This window comes from Mixophyes fleayi, chromosome 3, assembly GCF_038048845.1.
Source record: "Mixophyes fleayi isolate aMixFle1 chromosome 3, aMixFle1.hap1, whole genome shotgun sequence".
NCBI classification, from domain to species: domain Eukaryota; kingdom Metazoa; phylum Chordata; class Amphibia; order Anura; family Limnodynastidae; genus Mixophyes; species Mixophyes fleayi.
In genome coordinates, this window is record NC_134404.1 from 20,923,988 (window position 1) to 20,949,205 (window position 25,218).

The 25,218-nt window shown below is 43.7% G+C and overlaps 1 protein-coding gene across 3 annotated transcripts in view; it reads right to left on the bottom strand.

Annotated features, from left to right (window-relative positions):
• Positions 1-25,218, bottom strand: part of KIF13B (kinesin family member 13B) — a 130,973-nt gene that overhangs the window by 30,701 nt on the left and 75,054 nt on the right. For all 3 annotated transcript variants that reach the window (XM_075201196.1, XM_075201197.1, XM_075201198.1), the window contains exons 17-32: positions 24,504-24,717; positions 23,669-23,831; positions 22,384-22,530; positions 21,212-21,361; positions 19,842-19,967; positions 17,105-17,278; positions 15,137-15,294; positions 14,868-15,000; positions 12,095-12,241; positions 11,941-11,970; positions 9,513-9,612; positions 7,598-7,724; positions 5,457-5,512; positions 5,181-5,305; positions 2,376-2,552; positions 1,123-1,215 (exon numbers count right to left, since the gene is read on the bottom strand). In XM_075201196.1, the coding sequence (XP_075057297.1) occupies positions 1,123-1,215; positions 2,376-2,552; positions 5,181-5,305; positions 5,457-5,512; positions 7,598-7,724; positions 9,513-9,612; positions 11,941-11,970; positions 12,095-12,241; positions 14,868-15,000; positions 15,137-15,294; positions 17,105-17,278; positions 19,842-19,967; positions 21,212-21,361; positions 22,384-22,530; positions 23,669-23,831; positions 24,504-24,717 (2,120 nt within the window). The remainder of the gene's footprint in view (positions 1-1,122; positions 1,216-2,375; positions 2,553-5,180; positions 5,306-5,456; positions 5,513-7,597; positions 7,725-9,512; positions 9,613-11,940; positions 11,971-12,094; positions 12,242-14,867; positions 15,001-15,136; positions 15,295-17,104; positions 17,279-19,841; positions 19,968-21,211; positions 21,362-22,383; positions 22,531-23,668; positions 23,832-24,503; positions 24,718-25,218) is intronic.

Here is a 25,218-nt window from a genome sequence, read left to right on the forward strand (position 1 = left end):
TAAATTGAAAGGAGAGAAATTAAACATCTGAAATGAGCCATAAAGCAAAAGATCGCTCAAGAAATACTTCTGAAACTGAACTTTTCAGTACGGTATCTGCATAAATGTGGCGACTCCAGAGCCAGTACATGGAAATTCACAAGAAAGGATCTGCAGGACATATCGATCGAAGGAATCAATGCAAATTTGTATTCTGTACGGTAACTTTCAGGCAGAAATCATCAAAGAGTCTTTGTCGCTGAAATGACAGCATAACCTTTGAGAAGTAACGTTGTCTGAAAGGACGGGAGAGGGACTGACAGCAGAGCCTCAGACGGCGACAGATAAGGATTTGTGCATTATTTTACGGCCGCACCTGGGAAAGATTTCACTCCGAAACAGAGAATTAAGTTTTAATAATTCTTATTGGGGACTCCAAATTCAACCAACAACTGACCCAGGAAATTGATGACTAAACAGTGATTTTAAAAGGATAGGACCCCTTTTACTGGACCCCACCTAAGTCAAACATACCTCCCACATATAACCCCCTCCCCTTTCTGGACCAGAGAGCTGACTATCAGATGCGTACTTTTTTCTATAAAGCCAACAATCAAATCTGTTTATAAACAGCTACGGACGTCCGAGCCACAGTGTATTCTGGTTCCTGACTTCATGTAATGTGGGGTATTCTGGGAGATTTCGTATGCTGGAGGCATATTTGATTAAAGGGGGATCCTCTAAAGTGGGAGTTAACTTTTAAATACTGACTCGACCACAGAAAATGTTTATTCGTAACAGTCTAGTTTTTAGCTTAATGACAATTTATCTTATTTACATTTAATTTGTCTGTTTATTTATTTACCAAATTGATGCAAATCTAGAGTGAAATGTCATTATAGAACACTTTATTACTTGGAAAAAAAAGTATTTAACACCTTTAAAGCCAACCATCTAATGGCTTCCCAATGAAAAAACACTTTTGCTCTTACTGTAAAGAACCCTGACGTTACAAAACTGCCTTTCCTCTAAACACACGGATGTACTTGTGTCACTAGTTAGAGCAGCCAACGACAAGCTCAGAACGGAGCCACTTTTCATATTTACAGTTATATAACAGCATTATCAGAGAAGGTCTCTTACTTCAGGAATATTGGAAACTATCTCCACTGTAACACCACAGCTCGCAATGCTGTTACGGTGAGACATCCGCCGTAGAAAATTCTGAGCAAATCCCTAGAAGGAAAAAGAACAGAAGAAGATTTATAATACTCCCTGACAGAAAAAAACCCTAAAAACACTAAATCAGAGGAACAATATCATTGTTTCAGCCGACACTAATGGAATAAATGTGGGTCGTGTTCATTGCAGAATATAGAAAGCACAAGTGGGTGTAATGGAAATAATTCTAAAAGTTTTATTTTTGCTTTGTTAACAAAAACACTTGGTTTGGAGAGACTGGTAAACACATAGAGACTGTAGCAGGAATATATCAGTATTGTAATGTACTGAAACAGCCATCGCAGCACTGTCACCTGCTTAAATTATAGTCGCATCTGTCGCTGCATTGTCACACACAGTAAGTATTTCACTGAAAGGTGCGTATCACACATATCTGCAACATTTATTATGTATAATGCATGAAACTCAGTCTTCCCTCTAAACTGAACAATTTGGAAAACCGAGAATTAAACAAAGTGGAAGTGTTCCACCCTGGGACTCCCACCGATATATCAGAGGGTCTCATTCCTGAACAGGATTTGGGGTGAAAGGAATTTCAAAGAGCGCAGAGTTCCGTCCTGCAGAACGCAGAACTGACGTGGTTTCAGGATGATGATCCGCTGGTGGACCTCATTTAGAAAGTAGATACCCCCCTTGTGGACTGCTATAATCATGGAGTGGGCATTCACTATAATCCTTTGAAAATTCAGAGAACAACACTGAAGAAACGCTGTTCACAGCAACCCTGCATAATAGATATTCACTAAAACTTTTATTTTTTTTTAAATTTGCATAATGCTCAGTTCAGAAAAAAGAAGAGTTCTGCATTATTAAAATATATATACTCCAAGACATTAAAAAATAAGTTTGCCTTCAGCATGGAAACATGTCCATAGTAACTGTAGCTGAATATTAACAGATTAACCAGCCTGTGTCCTGTGAGATCCAGAAAACATGCAGCGTTAACATGGACCGGAAACCAATGAATACTAAATATATTAACTTAAACATTAAACATGGTTTACCCAGTTTCTCTCAGTAGGAACCAAGTCCATCCCTCACTTAGTGCTGTATAAATGCCACGACACCGCACTATGTAAATAACACAATACCAAGAAAAATGTCCCATAGCGGGGGGCAGCGAGGACCCCCAGAGAGCACCCTCCCATCCTCACCTGGCGGCTGTAGACATTCACACATATCCGCTTGCGGAGAACCAGCTGCATCTCGGCCGGGTGACTGAGCTGTACGGTCACTCTGACGATAAGGAAGACCCGCTCGTCTATGGAAGACCCTTTACTGAGCTGGGGGCAGTTGTGGACTGTACAATCCCATGAGGCCCCAGCTTTCACCTGAAAGAGACAACACCAAGGCTGAGATGACTAATAACTGTATTATAATGTCGTATAAAGGGCCGACTGGAGTCGACGTAATTAACAACCGCCTATCTTTTTATTTCACCCTTGCTTCTGCCTAACAAAAATATTAAGGGATGAACGTATGAAAGTATTCTTGCTATAGGGTCTTAATCTGGTTTCTGTGAGGACGTCTTATTTGCAGAGTACATTCCTTGTAGATGCCACAGCTTTTTACTTACCCGGAATCCTTGTATCTCCCCCAGGAGCCTTCCTGTCAGTCTTATGGACAGTACAGAAGATTTGGGGAGTGGCCTAATAGTTTGGTGACATCACAGTGGGCGTGGTCATGCCAGAAAACAAGCTTCTATCCGGCGTTTACATTCCTCGGTGTTAGGTGCAATTAAAATATAACAAACTGGTTTTTTTGTGGGTTACAGTCCATATAACGTGACCAGGAAACATTGGGTCAAGGAATAAAATCACCAACTCCAACTATGCCGCAGTGTCTGGTAGATTGGTTCACCAATATTAAATTACACCCACATAAAGAAGAATGAAGGAGGTAGAGCGTGATCACATAGGAAGACTTGAGCATTATAATGGATATCTTTGTGTCTGTATTGTTACCAGTGTGTAATAACCAAGGAATGTGTCGCTGCAGGGCTGATAACAGCCACAACACAGGTTAGCAGTATCTGGCACAAGGTCAACCCAATAGCTTCATGAAACGTGGGTTCCAAATGGATTTTTGAAACAGATTGTTTGGTTCTATGGTGGCTACAAGTACTAACCTGCTTATTTCACTTTCTCTAACCTCATACAGCTGAAACACATAAACCAACACTGTGCCACACATGTATAACTACGAAACAAAACACGAACGGCCATAAGAATCCTTCCCACAGCTACGACAGCAGGGTCCGTCCTTCTCTTTACACCGCTAAGATGCTTAGTCTGTCCAGTCTGTCTCACTTGCATACTGCATTCACTGGCATTAGTGGGAGAAATAGTGTCAGGAGAGGATGGAGGTCAGGGTGCTGCAACGTTCTAAAAAGATCCAACTCTCAACCAAGCTCGAATAATCGTAGTAGTTATTATTACTCACATGGTATAAACCGACACGGAGTGAAAATAAGGTTTAGAAGAGGCCTGTCCAACCTGCGGCCCTCCAGGCGTTGTGAAACTACAAGTCCCATGCTTTGCCAGTACACAACCAGTTGATAGCTGGAAGGGCATGCTGGGACTTGTCGTTTCATAAACATCTGGAGGGCCGCAGGTTGGACAGGCCTGGTTTAGAAATGACCCTGTGATTGGGACTCTGTATCTTGGCTCCTGAATCAGGGTCGAGCAATACCCCAGACAAACCATAAGAGGAGATAATGTATCACTGGATGTGTAAGGGCCTGCCCCTTGTGTTTAAGGAGGGACAGATATACGTTTCATATAATGGAAATGTGGATAATAAAAATGGCCATATTACCATAAACTTCATTAATCGATCGTATTGCCCCTCGTCATTTCAATTAAAGACATGAGTGAGGGGGTGGGGCTAACTACAGAATTAGCAAGTGGGTGGGGCTTGGCACTGGTGATTTGAGCGCTGTGTGCAACAGGAGGGAGCGGGTGTGGCACCACAAAGGGGTGGGGCTAAGTGGATAGAGTTCCTGCTTTCCAGAATGAATTGGAGAAGAGAGCAGCAGAGAGTAATTACATGCATGGAGATTGCAGACTGGAGTGCACTTGGGTGAGTAATGGTCATTTAAGTATTTACACTGTAAGTTCAGTGTCTGTGTACACCTCTGTATTAGTGATGTCTGTTTAATAAGGTTGGAGCATTTACTTTGAAGTCAGGAAGTTACTCCTTTGCAGACCAGGTGCTGTCTGGATGGTTAACCCATGAGGCAATATGTCCCATTGTGCCAATATAATACAAGTACAAGTTACTCCTTTGCAGGGCAGGTGCTGTCTGGATGATTAACCAATGAGGCAATATGCCCCATTGTGCCAATATAATACAAGTACAAGTTACTCCTTTGCAGGGCAGGTGCTGTCTAGCTGGATAAACCCATGAGGCAATTTGCCCCACTGTGCTAAAATAATGCAACTGGCTACATTTCAGAAAGATTTATATAGATATAATGGTACAGAACATAAAACAAGGGTATCAGGTCTCTGCAAGGAGTCAGCTTAATTTTACCCCTGTAGCCCTGTCCAGTGACAGAGGTGGACGAGAAAACTCTGAAGAGAATGCTCAAGAATCAGCAGTGATATTTACCGGGAGGAACTGCAGTGTTATTTCTCCACCAATCACCTCCATGGATTCCTCATTACATGAAGGCCAGCCAAGAGCCTCTCCAGCAGTGAGAGAACACTGAATGTAAAGTAACGAGGTTGGAATGTACAGGGGAAAATTGCACAAAAAAAGGCCAGAAGCTCCGTAAAGCTACAGATCATTTCTGAAAGTGGGGAGAGCTGTACTGATCGTAGGGTTAGTGCTGGCACCAGAAAATCAGCCGAACTATGTGTTTAACAGATTTGTATTTACAAATCTATTAACTGTTAGTGCATGAGATGTTTTCAGTTTGGCACACTAGTAAATGTCCTTTAAGGAACAATACAAACCTCTGTCTCGTGATGTTTAACTATCTGCAGATCAAAGAACTCGTCCTCCGCTTCACCGGTAAGCGTAGCGTCCCACCCGGCTGCCTCCGGCTCATCCAGATTATCCTGCGAGCTGAAATCATCCGCTGCAACAAACACCAGCAATTACTGAGTGAGCACCGCCTGCCCACCAACAAGCAGGTCCTAATATGACCTCTGCCCATCCACAACGGACAAGGCCAGTTCTTGTATAATATGCAGGAGATCTAGTTCAAAGAACCTTAAAAAGTCACATACCATTAAGATCCAGGAAAATAACTGGGATATGAGTTTCCATTCCTGGAACGGGGGTCCTGAAACAGTAAGACAAGCTGGTGAGTGCTGGATGTACAGCTGAATGGTGCAGACTAGAAGTATCATCTGATAATATGGTGCAGGATTAATGTAACCATAGAAACCAATCACGCTACATGTGTCAAGTGCATGCTACAATAATAGAAGACAAAATCTGATTGGCTGCTGTGAGTTGTATTAAATGAGCCTTGAAGTGATCTTTTAACTACATGGATCAAGGATTCCTTTATAACCTCTGTACCTATTCTTAGTATATAGGACGTCCACAAAACAATAAATATCAGCTGCTGCATAAAACTTTCCATATTCAAAGTACCCGTCCCATCAAGAAATAGTTTCCAATTTGAAACAACATAAACTAACCAGCACCCCCCAAAAATTACAAATATTAGTGTGTGCCAAGCATGCGCATTTAACGTGACACTTCTTTGCATTTCCAAGTCGGGGAGGGCGCAGGGGTGAGAGTGCACAAGAACGTGGAGGGCACAGGGGTGCGGGCGCGCGAGTTCGTGGAGGGTGCAGGGGTGCGGGCACGCGAGTTCGTGGAGGGTGCAGGGGTGCGGGCGTGGCAGTACATGGAGGTGCGGGCGTGCCAGTACATGGAGGACGCAGGGATAAGGGCGCGCATGTAACTGGAGGGCGCAGGGGAGAGGGCGCTCAAGTCTGGCGAGGGTCGCAGGGGTGCGGGTGCGCGAGTACGTGGGCGCAGGGGTGCTGGCGCACAAGTCTGGCGAGGGCGCAGGGGTGCTGGCGCACAAGTCTGGCGAGGGCGCAGGGGTGCTGGTGCACAAGTCTGGCGAGGGTGCTGGCGCACAAGTCAGGGGAGGGCGCACAAGTTCTTAAAATTGTACAATGCCATTTGGAATCTTTGTTGGGGTAGGCTTGCCCTAAAAAAACACCTTTACAGATCTATCTATAAAACTGTATGTATCCCAAATAATCCATTTCTAACGGCACATTACGTGGACAGAATACAAAGAGTTAACCTACACCGTCCAGGAGAGTACTTTGTGTACATTTAAACCCCATTCTTAGCACCGATACACCCCACAGCGGGTGCGGCAGGATGCACAAGAACGTCCGCTCTGCGCTCCCCCATCTATCATACGCTCCCCTGTCCACGCGCTAAGGGCCGGCTGGCGAGGAGACGCCGATGCTGCTTCAACATCTCTCCCCCTTGTAATTATTATGTGCTGCTAATTGATTTGGGATGTCAGCAACGGACTGGTTTATTACCACTAAATTGTGCGTAACATTACTCACCTCCTCTGTCCTTTCATGTATAATTAATGTGGAGGTTTCGCTGTGGTTTTAATTTGCTGTTTCTTAATGCCTGGAAAATTGCACACAGGCGCTTGCGGACTAGAAGGAAGCGTTTAATGCTAAAGGCACCTCAGCCAGGCAACAATTTTATCACTCGCTTCCTTTCAAGTGAGCGGCCTGGATAATTAACACAGGAGGGCCCTAAGTGCCTGGATACTTAAACCTGATTTATGTCCTGCACAAGGTCAGAATTACTTCGATCAAGAGCAAAATATTTCAGGACAGCCCCTGTAACCCGGTAAGATTAGCGACACAGACTAAGCGGTGATTACATAGCCGCTGTTACTGCTCTGTATCGTACCCAGAATCTCGTGGTCAAAACACATTGTTTGCTTTTATTGTTTTTATGGGGTCTGTTCCACAAACACGTTACAGGCAAAAGAAAAAAGTTAAATTATCAAAAGCGGCCCAACAGTGAAAGGGGGAGACAGCTTGTTATGGCTTTACCAGGAAGTAACTGCTGACAATGTTTCATTCCGAAATAAAGAGATCTACAAAACATATGTTGTTTTAAGAATATTTTGCGTATAATATAATAATAAATATCGCAGGTATTAGAGATATTGCAGTGGAGAAGTGGATATCGGAAGAGATTTTATAATGCTGTTTATACAACCCCTCTCACCACCGTTATCTGCACATGCCTATAACAATGCACCCATTATATGTTATCCTTCCTATAACGAGACCCTGGATAGGACACTAGTTTTGCCCGGTGATATAAGCTGGCACCTCATATAGACTAGTATCAGACAACTCACCAATTAGCCGGAGATCCAGGAATCCCGCTTCCTGCAGAGGGTAAGAGGACGGAGTTCCTCTCTTCCGTTAGCGTCAGTCTCATCTCCAGAAGCTGCGCCTCACGGTCCGTATCGTCCTCCGTCTTATCTGCGGGGCAGAGTCATGTCTATAGTTCCAGCTTTTACTCAGGGTTACATTACGGGGGAGAGTAGGGGGGGCAGGTTATGTGAGATAAAAGTTGGCTACAAGGCAAATGGTTTCAGCTTCAGAATGAAAGTGCAGACTTGTTTATTCAAGGAGCTTTTTACATTACACTACTTGTGACGTAACGACTTGTGGAATATCGTTAAATAAATAATGGTGGTAACATGAGTTTTGTTACACGGACTGGAGCCATAAAGAGATGAATAGAATGGGAAGCCGATGATTGGGGAAGGTTTACACTTTATAACTTACACCAGGCAACAACCAGGTCTTATAATCGTAAAACATGCATTCAGTGGCTAGATAGATTTGTCTAATATGTTTAACCACATGATCATATCTGACAATAGTCCCAATTTTGGGGAAGAATAGAGACATATTAGGCCTCACCCCAAACCTCTTTAAACCTGCCCATTTGGGGAAGATGGCCTATGCTTTTCTGGCAGGAAACTGAAAATTAGTACTGTTGGAAGCTATACATGGAACGGTTTATCTATGCAGATGAGGGATTATCTGGTTACAATGTAACAAACAATGAATGAACATTCCAAAGTAACAGTCACTTCATGCCTCATTCAAACTCCAACTTTGCTGCACCGCAGCTTATTTACTACAGGGGGCGCTCAATTAACATCCAAATTTTAGGATTGTGTGCTATAAAAGTGAAGAAACACTGACCACAGCCTGGTATCTAACACATGGAGACAGCCATTGTGTGGGTGGAACCAATATTAACGAGAAACAGTGACACAACCAAGACACGATCAACTGATGAAAATGCAGCCAAGTGCCTCATGCCTCACAGCTTCTTAGAGAGGTGATGAGCTGCATTTTCATGAATATTGGTTCACGATGGCTGCTCAGCGTGTGCACCATTCTATTTTTTTGTATATTAGTCATTTATAATGTCTACATCAAGCACATGAGATCAATAAGGGCTGCATTTAAACACATGTGAGGACTCGGGGGTGAAGGGGGACAGATGGGGGGTGAAATTCAAATTTGGGTTCAAGCCCCAAAATGGCTTCATACAATACCATGTATAGGCGCTGTGAATACATTAAATGAATCCATATAGAAAGCGACAGTATTAATGTCTACATCTGGGTCATACCGCAGCCCTGTATCAACGTCCCATCTGCTTTTTTAGAACAATAACTACATATTTTTTCACCCCAGATTTGATGACCATCTGCAGAACCCCCCTTTATTTGAGCAGCTGACAATAAAGACATAAATAAAAAAATAAATAAAAGCAATAACTGTCCAACGTACCAATTCTACCATCTGGAGCACAAAGGGAAAAAAGTGACAGGGGAGGGATGATATTAAAGGATGATGAACAGTCACAGGGTTCAGGATCTGTGTAAGAAAGGCGCCCTCTGGTGGCGGAGGGAGCCGTAACTTTCCTCCCCAGTACAGACCCTGCCCACCAAACCAGCGAGATAGGAGGAATTGTACTTGTTACAGCTAACGCTAGATACACTATGTGAGATTGTATCTAACAACTCTATCTGTTGTAATTGGGGGGGGGGGGGGGGGGGGGAAATCGCAATTCCACGGGCCTTCTACATTATACACTGTTACAATAATTATGAAACACAGCGTGCATGTTATCAGTTGCCTCTAATAATGCACTGAATATAAGTAGCAGAATAGTCGTCACAGCCCAGCCGGTCATGTCTGTCACACACAGACAGCTGGTCACAGAACGCTGCGTCACGTCCTCACCTTGCTTGCTGACAAGTTTCTGCAGCTGTTGGTCTAGGTACTCCTGGCGCTTGGTCAGAGCGTTCAGCCACTTCCTTTTCAGTCTGTCCAAATCTCTGTCCTGGGAGACAAGAAGACACACGTCCGACACATTACAAAGACAACACAAGTCCTTTCTTTATCGTTTAAGAATGTTCTGTGTAGATTTAACAGTAATTGTCCCATGATGTGGAGCTAGCGCTGAATTTCCCCGCACACCAATCTGTACTGAAACATGGAACGACCAGTCACGTGCCAGCTAAAAACTACTTTTTCACACGTTGATAAGTTTTTCCAGCACCCCTCAGACTTTCACAGTGAGCGGCTTTATTGCTGGGTGGTTACCAATTATTTTACCCCTCCAGCCCCCTCCAGCTCACATCAGACCTCCCATGAACTGAGACCAGCAGAGATTACGGAGGTCCGTATCCTCAATAATTACCATTCTGGTGAACAGACGAGGAACGCTACTTGCCAACATAAAAGACGGTAATTATCTAAATATTGGGTGCAGGCGGTGCTAAGTGATTGTATTAATATATAGACATTTATAGAACGAAATAAATAGAATTAATAGATTATCTTATTGGCCGAATGATAACCCTGATAAGTCCTCTTTAGAGAAGAGTTGCACTCAAACATTAAACTTCAATTCCAAGAAGAGTTCTCTAAGTTCTGATAAAAGTTCTATCACCTGGGGGGGGCGATGTTCTTCTGATCCAACAGGACCCACTAAAGGCTCGAATGTTCCAGAGCTGCTCTTCTGCCGAAGGCGATGACCCTCACCAGTGAGCTCACCATCAGTGTGAAACGCGTTGGGTTTATTAGCAGACAGAAGAGTAGGGCTGGACTACTGAAGTCCTTCTGAAGGTCCCAATGGATCAGAGGATCACCAGAGAAAGACCTCCAAGTCCGATAATGGTCCAAACAAGTTGGATAGGATCATTACTGGATATGTTCCAACCATAACAGCAGATGGCACCTATCAGTCTATGTGCCGACGGCCAGACCAGTCCATGCGTGGTTGGCTATAGTGATCACCACCCAAGACTGATACTTCTGTGGGCAGCTCGGTGGCTTAGTGGTTAGTACTTGGCTGCTATCAAATTGACCCTAGTCTGTGTGTGTGTGTGTGTGTGTGTGTGTGTGTGTATGTTAGGGAATTTAGACTGTAAGCTCCAATGGGGCAGGGACTGATGTGAGTTCTCTGTACAACGCTGCGGAATTAGTGGCGCTATATAAATAAATGATGATGATGATGATCCTTCGGTTTGAGTGGAATTGTCCTTTAATGATAGTGGCAGACAAAGCAGGTCATCAATAGTAGTTATTTAAGGAAGAGAGACACACACTGTAATCACACATCACAATCTTGTATGACAATACAGAATAACTATACGACAGTCCCAAATATATATATTTAGATTTCTTTAATGAACAGACAAGCCTAATAGACTGTCTTAATAACGGATGCACTCAGCAATCCAAATAAAGAGGAATTTATTAAGAGTGCGCTAAATCTGCAGCATGGAGCGAGCACTCTAAGGACTACTTCTGGCATCATTGTGGCCTCTTAATGCGGAAGTCAGTGGTTATCTTCTGACCGCAAATCATTTTGATTGCGTAATTATCGTCATCGCAACTGATATTAGTGTGTGTGTAACGAGCATTACCCCTGTGACCAGGTGAAGCTCCCGTCACCCGCTCACTAAAGGAAATGCCGGTTTAACCTTTGCTTATACTTCCAGTTTTTAAAATGATGCTGGATTGAAAGGATGGCGCTGCTTCAATGGTTACACCTGACAAATAAACCATTTATCCCCAATGTATTTCTGGCAAGAGAACTACAGGTGGCATAGTACGACCTTCAAGACTCTCCTGTCACGGTAACTAATACCATCATGGCGCTCAATAAATCCAGCACTGTCATTGACGAGCCAGATAAGACGTTATGGTGCATTAACGATATATAAAGCAGAAGTCCTTGGAGGCTGAGACCACATGGGAGACAAGGAGCAATGAACGCCATAAAACATTGGTTCTGTAGGGCAAAGACTCTTGGTGGCATTAGACCAAGCTTGTCAGGGTCTTCGCAAAGTCACTGACAATTACTAAATTACCGCTTCACAAATCTACCACCTGCAAGATCAGCACCTGCGCTACCTGAAATAATATGTGCTGCTCTGACCATTTTGATGATCTGATTGGCTACCGAGTGTTCTATGCCCTCCCCCTTCAAAAACGGGAACGCACAAAAGACCGGACAAGAAGACAAAAAGTTGCCGCTACCCTGGTAAAATTCACCTTCAACAGTTGAATAATATGTCAGAAATGCACTATTCCAGATAGAGGAACGTAAAGACATAAAAATGTAATACAGATACCTAGAAAAATCTTTTTTTTTTGTTACCTGGTAGCTGTCAACATCTTCTCCAATGTCCTGAAATAGAGAGGATACAGGTAAGGGACGTGTGGCCCAAGTTATTAGATATTTAAAATGGAGAGTACAGAACGAATGATGTGTTAGTAGTTTTAGAACATAGAGGTTATGGGGTTGACCTCACCTGATGGCCGTCATGAGCTTTGCCTGATTTTACATGTACTATATTCACACACCCGATAGACACAGACACTATGGAGTCTTCAATAAGAGGCAGCGTCCCGGAATCCTGCACCGACTTCACTTCCACCTGAAGACGCCGAGACTGACCCTACGCACAGAAGAAAACAACAATAAATTATTTTATTTTTTTTAAAAAAATAAATAAATCAGTAAATCTATTTGTTATTTCAATTGGTTAACAAGGGATTGGTCACCAATGGGAACAAATAACTGCTTGCATAAATTTATTTTGATTTTCATGGCAATGAAACATCTGGTCCGAGCCCAAGTATGGGGAAGGCATCACCTTGACAACCGCATTTCCTTGATCGATTGCCCACCAGGAAGACGTGTGTGTGTGTTGGTTCATCATTAGGCACACATAAATATAAACTATATTTAAATGTCAGAATTTTAGATAATCCATTGCTCCTTGTGTCCAAAGTTACCCCCCAAAGCCAGCCATTAATATATATATATGCCGTGTTGGAAGCTAATTCTCTTTGCAAGAGGAGAGGTCTGTCCTCATGACTAACCAGGCGAGACATGAACTGCACATGAGCAGAAAATCCTGACCCATTGGCCCAGTCAAATCTAGTCCTGATTGTTTGGCTCCGTGCAGTCTACCCCTCTCCCAGATTACATCATCTGATTGGATTGGCCCAGTAATTCAAATGCTTATTTTTATCTATGGCAGGGGCAGAACCTGCTTTTGTGTTTATATAAAGAGCACATGTTGCTGTATCTGTGTGTGTATCAACTCTCAGAGATGTTTATTGGTCATTATAAGAGCCGCTATTAAGCAATAAACACTACTCTCCTACAAACAAGAGCTACCACTTTAATCGGCACCCAGGTTGTCCTGCGTTAAACCCTGCTACCTGCTGTCCTAATTCAGATTAAGCCGTCAGGAGGAACCAGCCGTAGTCACCAGCACAAGGAAGCGGTTCCAGGTTTCGATGAAGAATCCTGGTGGTGGCAGCAACTACTCTCCTACAACGGAGTGCCTGGTGGCCAAGGAACACCAATAAGAGTAGTCAGTGACGGCAGGTTACTGACGGTAAGAGGAACACCACTATGAATCAGTGGATCCACTTTCCAAGCAGATAGGGTGGCAGAGTATTTGCATTTCTGTAACTGATATAACTGGTGGCAGCAAGAGAAGAATGTTGTCTAGATTTGCGAGTATTAATAATGAAAGGGTCAGTCTCTGGACTTCCCCAGAGAACCTCCCTGTTATTTGGATCTAGAAGTCAGCTCCAAACGCTGGAGAGAGACTCTGCCCATAGCGCGTTAACACGGCACTGCAGAAGCTGCCAAGAAATGAGCAACACGACTTTCAGATTTCGGTTACGAGGATGGGGATTCACTATTCAGATGCGTAAATAGCCAGGTAGTTTTAAACCAGAAAATGTCATCCCTCCCCCACTCAAGTATCACTTAATGTTGAAGGTTTTCTTTGGGTCTATGCCAGATTTGGTAGATTTACTGACCCAATGGTTACTGAGCAATTATTGATGTGGAAGCCTGTACATGACGGAATTTAAGATACAGAACACTGTATTGTGCAGCTGAGTGCAGTTATTGTTTTCTGTTATCAGCCATCTCAGACAAACAGCTTACAGTGTCCTTCACCAGCATTCCAGACAGGACATCTTCTATGTATCACGGTCAAGAGCGAATGCTTGCACTTGGGTTAAAAGTGCAATTTACACTGGTATCACATTACATTTAGGGCTATAGTTATCATATTGTTGGTTCGATATCTAAGCTGTTACATGACTAGTTTCCTAATTTCCCCGATATATCCTTTATTACCATGCGGATCTGCCAAAGTAGAAGCAAGCTATGTATAAAGATGTACAGAACGCCTTCCCGCAGCGAGGAGGCTAATGTGAATTACTGGGTAATTAGCTGTAAACTTTAGGGAAAAATTAACAAAATAGCAGAGACAGTAATTGCAGCAACGAGGTGAGGGAAATTGGTTATTACGGAGCTTGGGAGCAATTAGACTCAGCGCAGACATTTCCTGGCAAGCCCTGAGAGACCCGTTCGCTGAAGAGTTTTAATCCTCTGCTCAAACAACAAACAAAAGGTAAATGCTTACTTAATTTACCTCAATTAATGCCACTACAAAGCAATTTATTACTCCAGTACCCCAGACAAGGGGGGAGACTGCAGGGTTTTACATGCTAGGGGGGGGTTGCTAGCAAATTGCCACCAGCCCTGCATGAGACACAAACAACCTACAGGATACAAAATGCAGAGATAGAGATACATTTCCACAGTCTAGAAAAGTGGTGCTATGTAAAAGTTCTGGTCTGATATGAGAAGGCAGGGAATACTCTTACACAAATCATTATACTCGGTAAATAATACATTCATTATATATCATATAACTACTATATGTACTTCTGTAGTAAGAAATGTCTATAGCCAAAGAATCTTACTCCCTGCATGGAAAGGGCTGCGGAGAGACCAAAGGGGGCCACCGAGAGATCCCAGGGGGCCACCGAGAGAACCGAGAGGGGTGCAGAAAAAGAAAGAGGGGGGGGGGGGCATGACAGACAGAGACAAAGAAACAATCAAAATCTCCCGAATTGTAGCCAGGACGGTCATAACAATCTCTGCCAATAGTTACTGCCCCGCGTAATATAAGGTAATAAATTACTTGTACAGGAGCGTGTAATGATATCTAGACACGTTTACGGGGGACCTTGCTAATGTGCTCTTACCTGTCTCAGCTGGAAGATTCCTCCTGTTTGAAGGTCTTTTGCGGGAATGACTTCCACAGGGCAATAATCTCCATTTTCATTCAGTTCCAAGATCTGCACCCACAGCTCCACCTTCCGGGTGACCTCGCTCCACCTGAGGGGCACATGAACTGGCTTTACTGCAACATCTCCATTACCGTCACTTACTTATACAGCTGTCTGAACATGGTGACTGCTCTTCAATGAAGGCCCACACACAGGGGCAGGTGTGTGGTCTGTTCCCAGCTCACCTGTCTCGCAGACTGCGTGTCTTTGCTTGTATTATCCCCAGATCCCACAGGGCGGGATTTTTACGGGGGTCGTTTAGCTTGTGCCCGTAAACCTCAATGGCCAACGCCCCTTCAGCCAGATAATCCAGGAAGTCTTCTGTGATGTTCACGGCAAACTCCTAACCAGCAAAACACGCACTGGGTTATTAATGGCGGAACTAAAGAACTCAACTGACGGCGACATTCTGAACATTGAACAAACTAAAACGTATGTGGTGCAAAGTGTCTGTTCTGTAGTCAAACTCCGGAACACAGCAGACTATTGTGAATGTGGAGTAATCCCAGATTTAAAGTGGAAGATCCTAGCATAAATTGCTAATAAGGTGCTAATTCTCTGTATGAGTCCTACAACGTACCATTGATCCCCATCTTCCATTGATGAGAGCTAATCAACTATAAACAACAGGGTACAAGCTGTATATATGTCTCAACATATCAAGTGATTCTGGATGCATAGCTGGCCTACAGGGAATGGTTTGCAGGTCTCTACCCAAAATCCGTAAAACAAGGATTAAATCCCTCCATTTGGGGATTTTTGAGGCAACGCTGTGTTAAGAGATATACAAGCACATTGGGACCGATACACAGCTGTTGGCAAAATGGGATTAAGTTAATACCAAAACAAAGCACAAAAAAACAGCATATTTCCCCATATACAAAGCCGCACACATCTCGAGATGCAAATGTATTTGAAAACCGTTTTAAGCTTTGTGATACAACCGCATTCAACACCAGATCATTTTTAATGTTAATGAAACAACTGCCCCCCCCCCCCCCCCACCAGCACACGCGCCCCCCCAAAATAACTTTATTCACCCTCATCCGATACAAACAAAAGGTAAAACCACAGATTAACAATGCCCGACATTCAAAACAAAAAATGCAAAACTGCCCCTACGTCAGTCAGCACTAACATCAGACCCCACAGAGGGTTTGCAAATCAGCAATAAGCATTGGGTTTTATATATATCTAATAACAAGACTGCAACAGATATGGACAGACTCAGGAACAAAAATGCAACAACTACCTAAAAAAATTCAAAGTTGCTCGCAAGAGGAAAAATGTTGCCATATAAAGGTCACTTTACAGAATACTTAACATAACACAGGATAGTAAGAGAAAGAAATAACACAGGGCAATAATAGGGATTTAAAACAATAATAGAGGGAAATAACAGAGAATAACAACACATAATAGTCGAAAAATAACACTGGGTCATAACAGAAAATAATACAGGGAAATAAAATAAAGTAATAACACAATATAGTAATAGAGAGTAAAGCAATAATGATAGAGGGAAATAACAGATAACACTGGGTAATAACTGAGTAATAACAGACAGTAATACAGCATGATAAACAGAAAGTAGTAACAGATACAAAGGAATGACATTTATGAAATTGTTCCATATGTAACTGTATAAAAGGCGTTGTTACCCACAGCAACTAATCATATTTGCTATTATCTTCAGAACTCTAATGAAGTAAATACACTAGAACCTGGATTGGTTCTTATAGTCAACACCTTCCGCTCCCGTCATAAATGACCCCCATTGTGTTTTGAAGTTTTAAGACCAAACAAAATGGAGATTCCTGACACACAGAGCTTACAAAGTGTAATAAATATTTAAGAGAATTGGATTTATCCCCCAGCTGGGAACAAGTCACCGTTTCCCTCTGTATGGACCAGCTATTCTCATGAATATTGGTTCCACCCATAAAATGGGCACCTACAATGCGTGGAGGCAAACAGGGAGCTCCGAAAGGGCAAGGATCCCAGAGACTTTAGGGGAAATAAAATTGAAGAGTATCAGCAGTCCATAATACAAATATTCTTCCAAACTGAAGGTTACTGCATTAAACCATGGGATCCCCATCTCCTACAGCACGTCCCGTCTACCACCATGACTGGGCTATGGGGGTACTCACTTTACAATGATCGAAGACAACCATACACTGGGGCTCCTTGCTGACCGGGGACGAAGTATTGGGGTCTACTTCGGGAGCCACAGTGACGGGCTCCGGCTCGTCGTAGAAAGTGTAGTGGCAAAAAACGAAATTGGTGAGATGTTGCGGCAAACCTGTGGCCTGAAGGACCTTAACCTGAAAAACAGGGAAATAGGCGAAGATAATATATGGCATATATGATAATGGACTCAATAATGTAAACTATATGTACACAAAAAATAAAAATAGTCACGTAAATGCTTAAAAATGAATGGAGTGGGAACTAATTGCCCGGCCTGGTTCTGGACATTGATAGGTCCTTAAACTCAAGTATACATCATGCTGGCTTCTCCCGCAGTTAGCAGAAGGTTACAATGGGTTGGGGAAAGTTATCCCCATGTTGTGCCACTTGTTATATTGTGCTGTGTATTGGAACTCATTTAAACCTGGGTGTTATTAGGAAAAGTAAGACTGATATTTCCTGACAAAATGTGAGAACTGACTGGCGCTCAATACTGAATTCTGCAACTAGTCACGTAGATAATCGTTCCTTCTTGATGGATTGATAAGAGATAATTGGAAAGTACAGAGTTATTTTTTTTTTTTTTTCTTATCATTTAGATATGTACTTTAATTAGTTGTCATCTACACAGAATTGAGGCCAATTGGTGGGCTAAACCAAAATTCATTATAATGCGGAAGACTCTCAGTGATGTCACTGGTTCCTAAAATGTTGGTAGGTTGCATTCAATGTCATCACTGGCTTTTGTGAATAGAAACGCTGCGTTCTGAAGGATATGGCTGACAGCGTGTAGGCGATGGGCAGCTTTCAGTTTTTATTCCAGTCTATGAAATGCAACCGAACCTCTGAAGCACAGGGTGTGTACGCATGCAAAATATTTTTAAACCTCTAATTACTTAACCCTGGACAAAGATAATTCAAAGTTGCCCTGACAAATGGGTCAGACTTATTTTAGACAAACGATAATGATATTCAACCACAAAAGGGTCGCGAACGCACATAATAGCCAGCTGATTTAAAAGTAATGCTTGTCTATAGGTCTCGCCCAGGTCCTGACCTTACTGGAAGAGAGGAAAGATTCTCAGCATCAGCGAGAATAACATCGTGCTCATCACACAGGGACAGCAATCCCGGATCATACAGGGCGAGGAGTGTCACAGCTTAATGGACGGGCAGATTGATCCTGGCGCCTCCATCGTCAAGTCATTGAGTAACCTTGCACTAATATACGATTATAAATCCTCACTTACTATCTAAACAGAAATTCAGTCTATAGATACCAACTAGCTTTAAAGGATTTGCAACATTAAAAAAAAATAAAAAAACAATTTGTTTCGCCAAGATAATACCGGTTCTATAAAACTATTCTCTTTTTAGCCAATTATGGATTTAAATGTATTATGTTATTTAGCTGATATGAGCAGTTCCTAATTGACCGGAAAGGAAGGAAGTCTCAAACCCCTGAGGCTAGCAGACTAAAGAGACGGGAGTGAGCCATTACAGATCTTCAGCACCTCACTAGCACGATAAATTTGCACAGTGTCAAACGCAAATTGTTCACAAACATTGTGGGAGCCTGTTATCTGCAGACTTTGTGTAGCCAGTGGTGGCAAGGGATCCAAGGATTTAGATTTCCGGGAACCAGGAGAAAGACTCGGTTGAAAGATCACAAAGACTTGAAGACAAGACGGGATAGGGCTCATCGGTCCCGCTAGACTGCTAAACATCAGAAGCCACACAGAAGGAAGAGAAGCAAGTCATAGTCTCCCTTCTTATGGTCTGTTTGATTTGGGTCACAGCACCTTTCTGCAATTAACCTTCAGTTTGCACACGTCAATGTGTCCCCAGTTTTTAAGTGGATGGGGATAGAAAAACCTGCATCCAATCAGATCAGAATGTTCACAGCAACAAAAAGTATTTCAGAAGAGAGTATGTTGATCTTGTGGTGGACAGTGACCTGGTCACTTGTGTGAGGACAGAGCTGCATGTGACAGGGGCAGTGACATGATGTGAGGAAGGGAATGGAGGTAGCAGGAAGCCACAGACTGAGAGTTATATAGTGGAAGGAGCAGGGTCCCCCAGCAGCACAGAGTATATCAGGAGATGAGTGATGTGTTAGTGAGGACAGGGCTGTATGTGACAGGGGCAGTGACATGATGTGAGGAGGGGAATGGAGGCAGCAGGAAGCCACAGACTGAGAGTTATATAGTGGAAGGAGCAGGGTCCCCAGCAGCACAGAGTATATCAGGAGATGAGCGATGTGTTAGTGAGGACAGGGCTACATGTGACAGGGGCAGTGACATGATGTGAGGAGGGGAATGGAGGCAGTAGGAAGTCACAGACTGAGAGTTATATAATGGAAAAAGCAGGGTCTTCCAGCAGCACAGAGTAGTGATGTAAGATTGCTGTCTAACTATTGCATACATCCAACGTGTCTTAAAAATAATGTATTTGGAATGTCTGACAGGGGAGGTTGAATGGGGGTACAGTACAAATGGAGCAATCGGTCAATTAAAGCAGTAACTCAACAACACTCATGACTACGGAAACCAATCCCTGTCCTCATATGCCGTGTGGGAGAATCACCCATGAAACGGGCTTAGTATGAGGGACGCAGAAGTGAGTAGTTACAGCATATAAGCCACAGTTATGGTGAGGCAGCCTCCAGCCTGTGTGACAATCCTGGCACATACTCACCATGCAGACCAGCTTCTGCTCTTGTGTTTTGCTGTCTACAGAGACATCACTGTCCTCCCCTCCAGCGATCCTCTCTCCGATGTCTCCACTCACCCGCACAACCTCTACATGCAGGCGACCTGCAATCTGGTGGGAGGAGAAAGGACAGGACAATAAACATACATGACACTATTTCCCAGCATCCAGCAGAACTTGCTATGGAACCGATAACTACACCCACAGATCATATACAAATACAATGTTACGTGGACGTGAGGCTCCTGCAGTCATCTACATATGACCCGACGTCAGCACACAAAGCTAAATCACGTCACTCACTATAAACCAGCTAACGTTGGGCACATGACGTCTTCAGATCCAGATACCAGTAGACACAGAGAGAGGGTGTATCTAACCAAACCCAAAACATAGTGACGGACTTCCACGGCAGTTTGGGAGTTGGGCTGTGCCATATAGCCTAGCGAAACACGCTCCACGTACATTTTGTTACTTGTATCAGCAGGTACTTGGCAAACTATCGTACCAGTAGTTTTACCGCATCTTGAGAACAGTTTGAGGTGTGTCAACAGCAGGACCAATCAGAAGCCACAATGTCCATTATTGTGGCTTCTCATTGGCCCTCCTGCTCACACCCCCTTCAAAGTGTCACACACACAAGTGGGGCCATCTGTCAACTTCAACAAGACTAATGGCTGCGAGACCAACAATGTAGCCGAGGAAGAAATGGATGGACAGAGCAGTTGGGGCTCCGGGGAGGGAGCTGAACTACATAACGCTTCAGGTGGTATCGCAGCTTTAAATCCTATAACAATACATATCACAAGAACGTTTCATGAAATTGTTAAAATGTCACCTTTGAGAGACGTCAGTGGAAGTCTCTGCTATGCAGTATTGTTAGAGCTCTGATCGGTCCATATGAATATATACATTTTAGTTTACATCTTGGATAATGCCCAGAAAATCCTAATTGACGACCCTCTAGGCAACAAGACCGTTCTATGAATCAGCGTTTCAGTTTTTAGATGGTGGAGGAAATATTTCTCGGATATTAAAATTAAACTGACTCTCAAATCCGTTTGCCCGGAATCTTAAGGTGGTCGAAGGACGTCCACCTCCATACAACCATAGATCCATTTGTCCGGCATTAAAACAAAACTTGGTATGGAAGACAAGCAATTTAATTTTCTGCTGATCAAAAAGTGTAATAAAAATAAAAATATATATATATATATTTATATTACTTGTCACAGATAAGAATGTGCTTTACATGATCTCAACACTTTTTTAAAACTTTCCCTCTATGCCGTCACATGAAGTCGGCAGCTCCTGCTGAATATCCTAAGAATACAGGAGATACACAGTACACAAACCTCTCCCTTCTGATTGATGATGGGCACAGCGTACTGCAGCTTCACATCGTGGAACAGCGACTCCAGGAATACGTTCGCTACCCCAATGAGGGAGTGATTCTCTTGCTCGTCATAAAAAGGATCCGCGCGTCGGAAATACGCCCGACTCGCCTGCGGAGAAAAGGGAGAATGAGCCATTTTACACAGGTTACAATATTACCGTATTATCATCCAGCTGTCATTTTATATATTTATTAGGTCAAATGATTTGTTTTGTGAGTCAAACAGAATTCAGACATAACCCAACATATGTCACTGGATAACGGCAGCAGTCATTACTGGCCTATGTACCAGAACGGTCTTATAATTCTCAGTCACTGACTGTAAAACAGATTAAACACACACATGCAAGGTCATATTACAAAGAAAGAATACCCGATGTATATCACAATGCAATGACCAATCAGAGCAGATTGTCATCATCCATACATACATGGCCTTAACTGTGTGGAGTTTGTATGTTCTCCCCGTGTTTGCGTGGTTTTGCTCCGGTTTCCTCCCACACTTCAAAAACATACTGGTAGGTAAATTCGCTACTATTAAATTGACCCTGGTCTCTGTGTGTGTGTGTGTGTGTGTGTGTGTGTGTGTGTGTGTATTAGGGAATTGACCCTGGTCTCTGTGTGTGTGTGTGTGTGTGTGTGTGTGTGTGTGTGTGTGTGTGTGTGTGTGTGTGTGTGTGTGTGTGTATTAGGGAATTTAGACTGTAAGCTCCAATGGAGCAGGGACTGATGTGAGTGAGTTCTCTGTACAGCGCTGCGGAATTAGTGGCGCTATATAAATAAATGGTGATGATGATGACGATAGAATGCAGATTAATAGGGTTTGCTGTGTGAAACTGTACATCTTTCCCCCTTCTCCCAAGACTACATTCCCTTCCTTTGTGTACTTTACATCAGCACAACACTTTTATAATTTACTTCGGTTTTTATTTCTTGCATATTTCTTTAAGTTATGTTATTATCTTGAAATGCAAAGACCTTGAAGAGGCCTCAGAAACTTGGGCCACCTAGCCCTCTTCTGTGCTGGCCCACATGAGTGTGCGGGAGTGTAATAATTTAATGATGAGGACCATGAGGGAGAACATTATTGCATCCAATATGGATGTATCCAGGGAATAGCCCCGTACGTACAGGATTGTCCTCGTCACACGCTTTCCACTCTTGGTAGAGGTCTCGCATGTCCACCAGTCGGTTCTCCAGCTTCTCCAGCGACCAGATCTGTTTCCCTTTTCCTTTCCTCCTCACCTGGATGGCCGGCTCACTGAGCACCTCGTCACGCTGTGGGGACAAATTATAATGAACAATCAGGGGGTCTGTCAAAGTGAAGGTATAAAACATGGCGTTCACAGAGCAATGCTTACTAAGCAGCCGCCTACAGACCCCGGAGAAACCACTTTATGACGAGAAGCCGCATCCCATCCGGAGGAACTGTGACATCACGGACATATAAAGTCCATTGGTGATGTCACAGGCCCGTGAATAATGGCGGCAGTGAGAAAACGGCTCCCTGCTGTGAGTACGTCCCATTCATTACAAATATCAAACGTAGTGACCACCTCATCACAAAGCACTGACTGACAAATGATTCTGTTACATTCGCTTTCGGTCAAAGCATTAAAGGATTGTAACCTAAATAACAATTTGCATAACAGTAGCTAGTACAGTATGTGCTACGTATGGTATTATGTGTTTCTTCTTTGCAGACACTTTTTATCTGCTCTCTGTCATCTACCTGGTCCTTTCCAGATCTGCTGATGCCACAAAGTCGTTCCACGCCCCCCAGCACGGTTACACGCATACCTTACAGTAGGCCACGCCCCACAGCGCTGTCACACGCATACCTTACAGTAGGCCACGCCCCACAGCGCTGTCACACGCATACTTTACAGTAGGCCACGCCCCACAGCGCTGTCTCACGCATACCTTACAGTAGGCCACGCCCCACAGCGCTGTCACACGCATACCTTACAGTAGGCCACGCCCCCCAGCACGGTTACACGCATACCTTACAGTAGACCACACCCCCCAGCGCGGTTACACGCATACCTTACAGTAGGCCACGCCCCACAGCGCTGTCACACGCATACCTTACAGTAGGCCACGCCCCCAAGCTGCTTTATTGCAAGCAGCACACTGCAATAAAGACTTACAGGAGAGCTCTGGGAGAATATCGAGATGGAAGGGAGGAAAACAATGGCACCTCTACTGAATAATGAGATCTGTAAGCAGACTTACCAGCACCACCATAAAAATCAGGAAATCTATACGAAGAACATTTTTATATATTTATCATTCGATTTTACATTTGACAAGTGTGATATACAGACTTACATGCAGCCGTGTTTATAATTGACCCCAGGGTCTCCGTTACAGTATTGGCCCGGCAGATCCGTGTGGGCCGTACGTGTAGACTCACCTTCCTGTTGGCGTTCAGGCTGGAGGCTGGTATCTGCAAGGTCACTTTGTATTCCGTCTTCTTGTCCATCTCATCCACAATGAAGTTAGCCTCCTGGACGTACAGATTGGCCTTAGCGATCTGCTCCCGGAGCTTAATCAGACTGTGATGCAGCATCTGCTCCCTGGGAGACGGAGGTGACAGAAAGGAGAACAAGGGCGTTAAATAATCACTGATGGGTTTTCTTTTCTGGTTAATGGAGAACGTTGATGTATTTGTGGACAAAAAACAGATAAATGTTTATATTTTTAACTGATTTTTCAAACACTGGATATTGTTTTAAAGGAGAACTCAAGATTGCGACAGAATTTTAACATAACCCTTTCATCCACCGAAAATTAATTTCCTTGGGGTGACCTCCTGGACTCTCAGTCTTTAATATTAAATATAAGCAAGGTCGTGCCGGCTTCATAATGCCTCTCTCTACATTTATTCAACTGTGATCATTTTCTTAATGTATATGACTATAGGTTAATATTAATAACAAAATCAGTAACAAAACAGAGCTGAAGAGGCAACAATACTCCATGAAATTGACGATATTTAGAGCTGTACTAAAACCTAATAAAATAGAGTTGTACAGAAGCCCCTCGTTGGCTCATCAAGCAGAAAACCATATAGGTCCCCCGTTTTCCTCCACGATATGCCGGTTCTGTAATAATAAATACCCTGGCTACACTTCCACCTATCAATTAAGAACAAAAACCTCCTATTTATCTTCCACCTCTTAATTACTAATTAATTTAGCACATAAGCCTAACAGGTGGGGGGGGGGGGGGGGGGGGGGGGGGGTCACCTCTCTTCTGTCCACTGTCTGATGCGCTGCTGGGCATTAGGAGACCCAAAGGAGAACCTGTCCATGCTGCGGTAATGCTGCTGCTTCTCCGGGGACAGCCTCCTGCGCAGCTGCTCCAACTCGTGTTCGTACATCAGCCGCTGGCGCTCAAGCGCTGTGCGCTTCTCCTCCTCGTGCTGCTGCTCCAGGCTCTGCAGGATGGACTGCATAGGGTCTGCGGGGGCCACAGGAGAGGTCAGGTTATACACTCGCCTGGCCGACCAGCTACATGTCATAGTAAACTGAATACAAGGTCAGGACCAAGCAGACAGTAAGGAGTGGCAGTGTCATAGGTAATAAAATGCAAAGTAATGTAATGTCGGCTGTACAAGCAACATGTATATGTAGGAAATATACAAAACAGTTTTTAGCAACAATGCCGTCAGGATGATTTAAATGCAAGGGTTGTAACGTCGTTACAGAGAGTATGGACAGCGGTCACACAACTAGCCCTTTTCAAAATGAAACCATGACAATCACTACAAAGACCGTACGGTGGTCCAAGAGCCTCGATAGCCAGCTGGCACCCCTCCGGTACAGCCTCTGGGGCCTGGTATTGTTACTATAACCAGCAACAGCGGAGAAGTATTTTTGTCAAGAGCGCCAGCAATGTATCCCCTCTTTATGTCCCTCTGCCGAATGAGAGCGATCAGGGTGATCTACGGGGGGGAGGGTG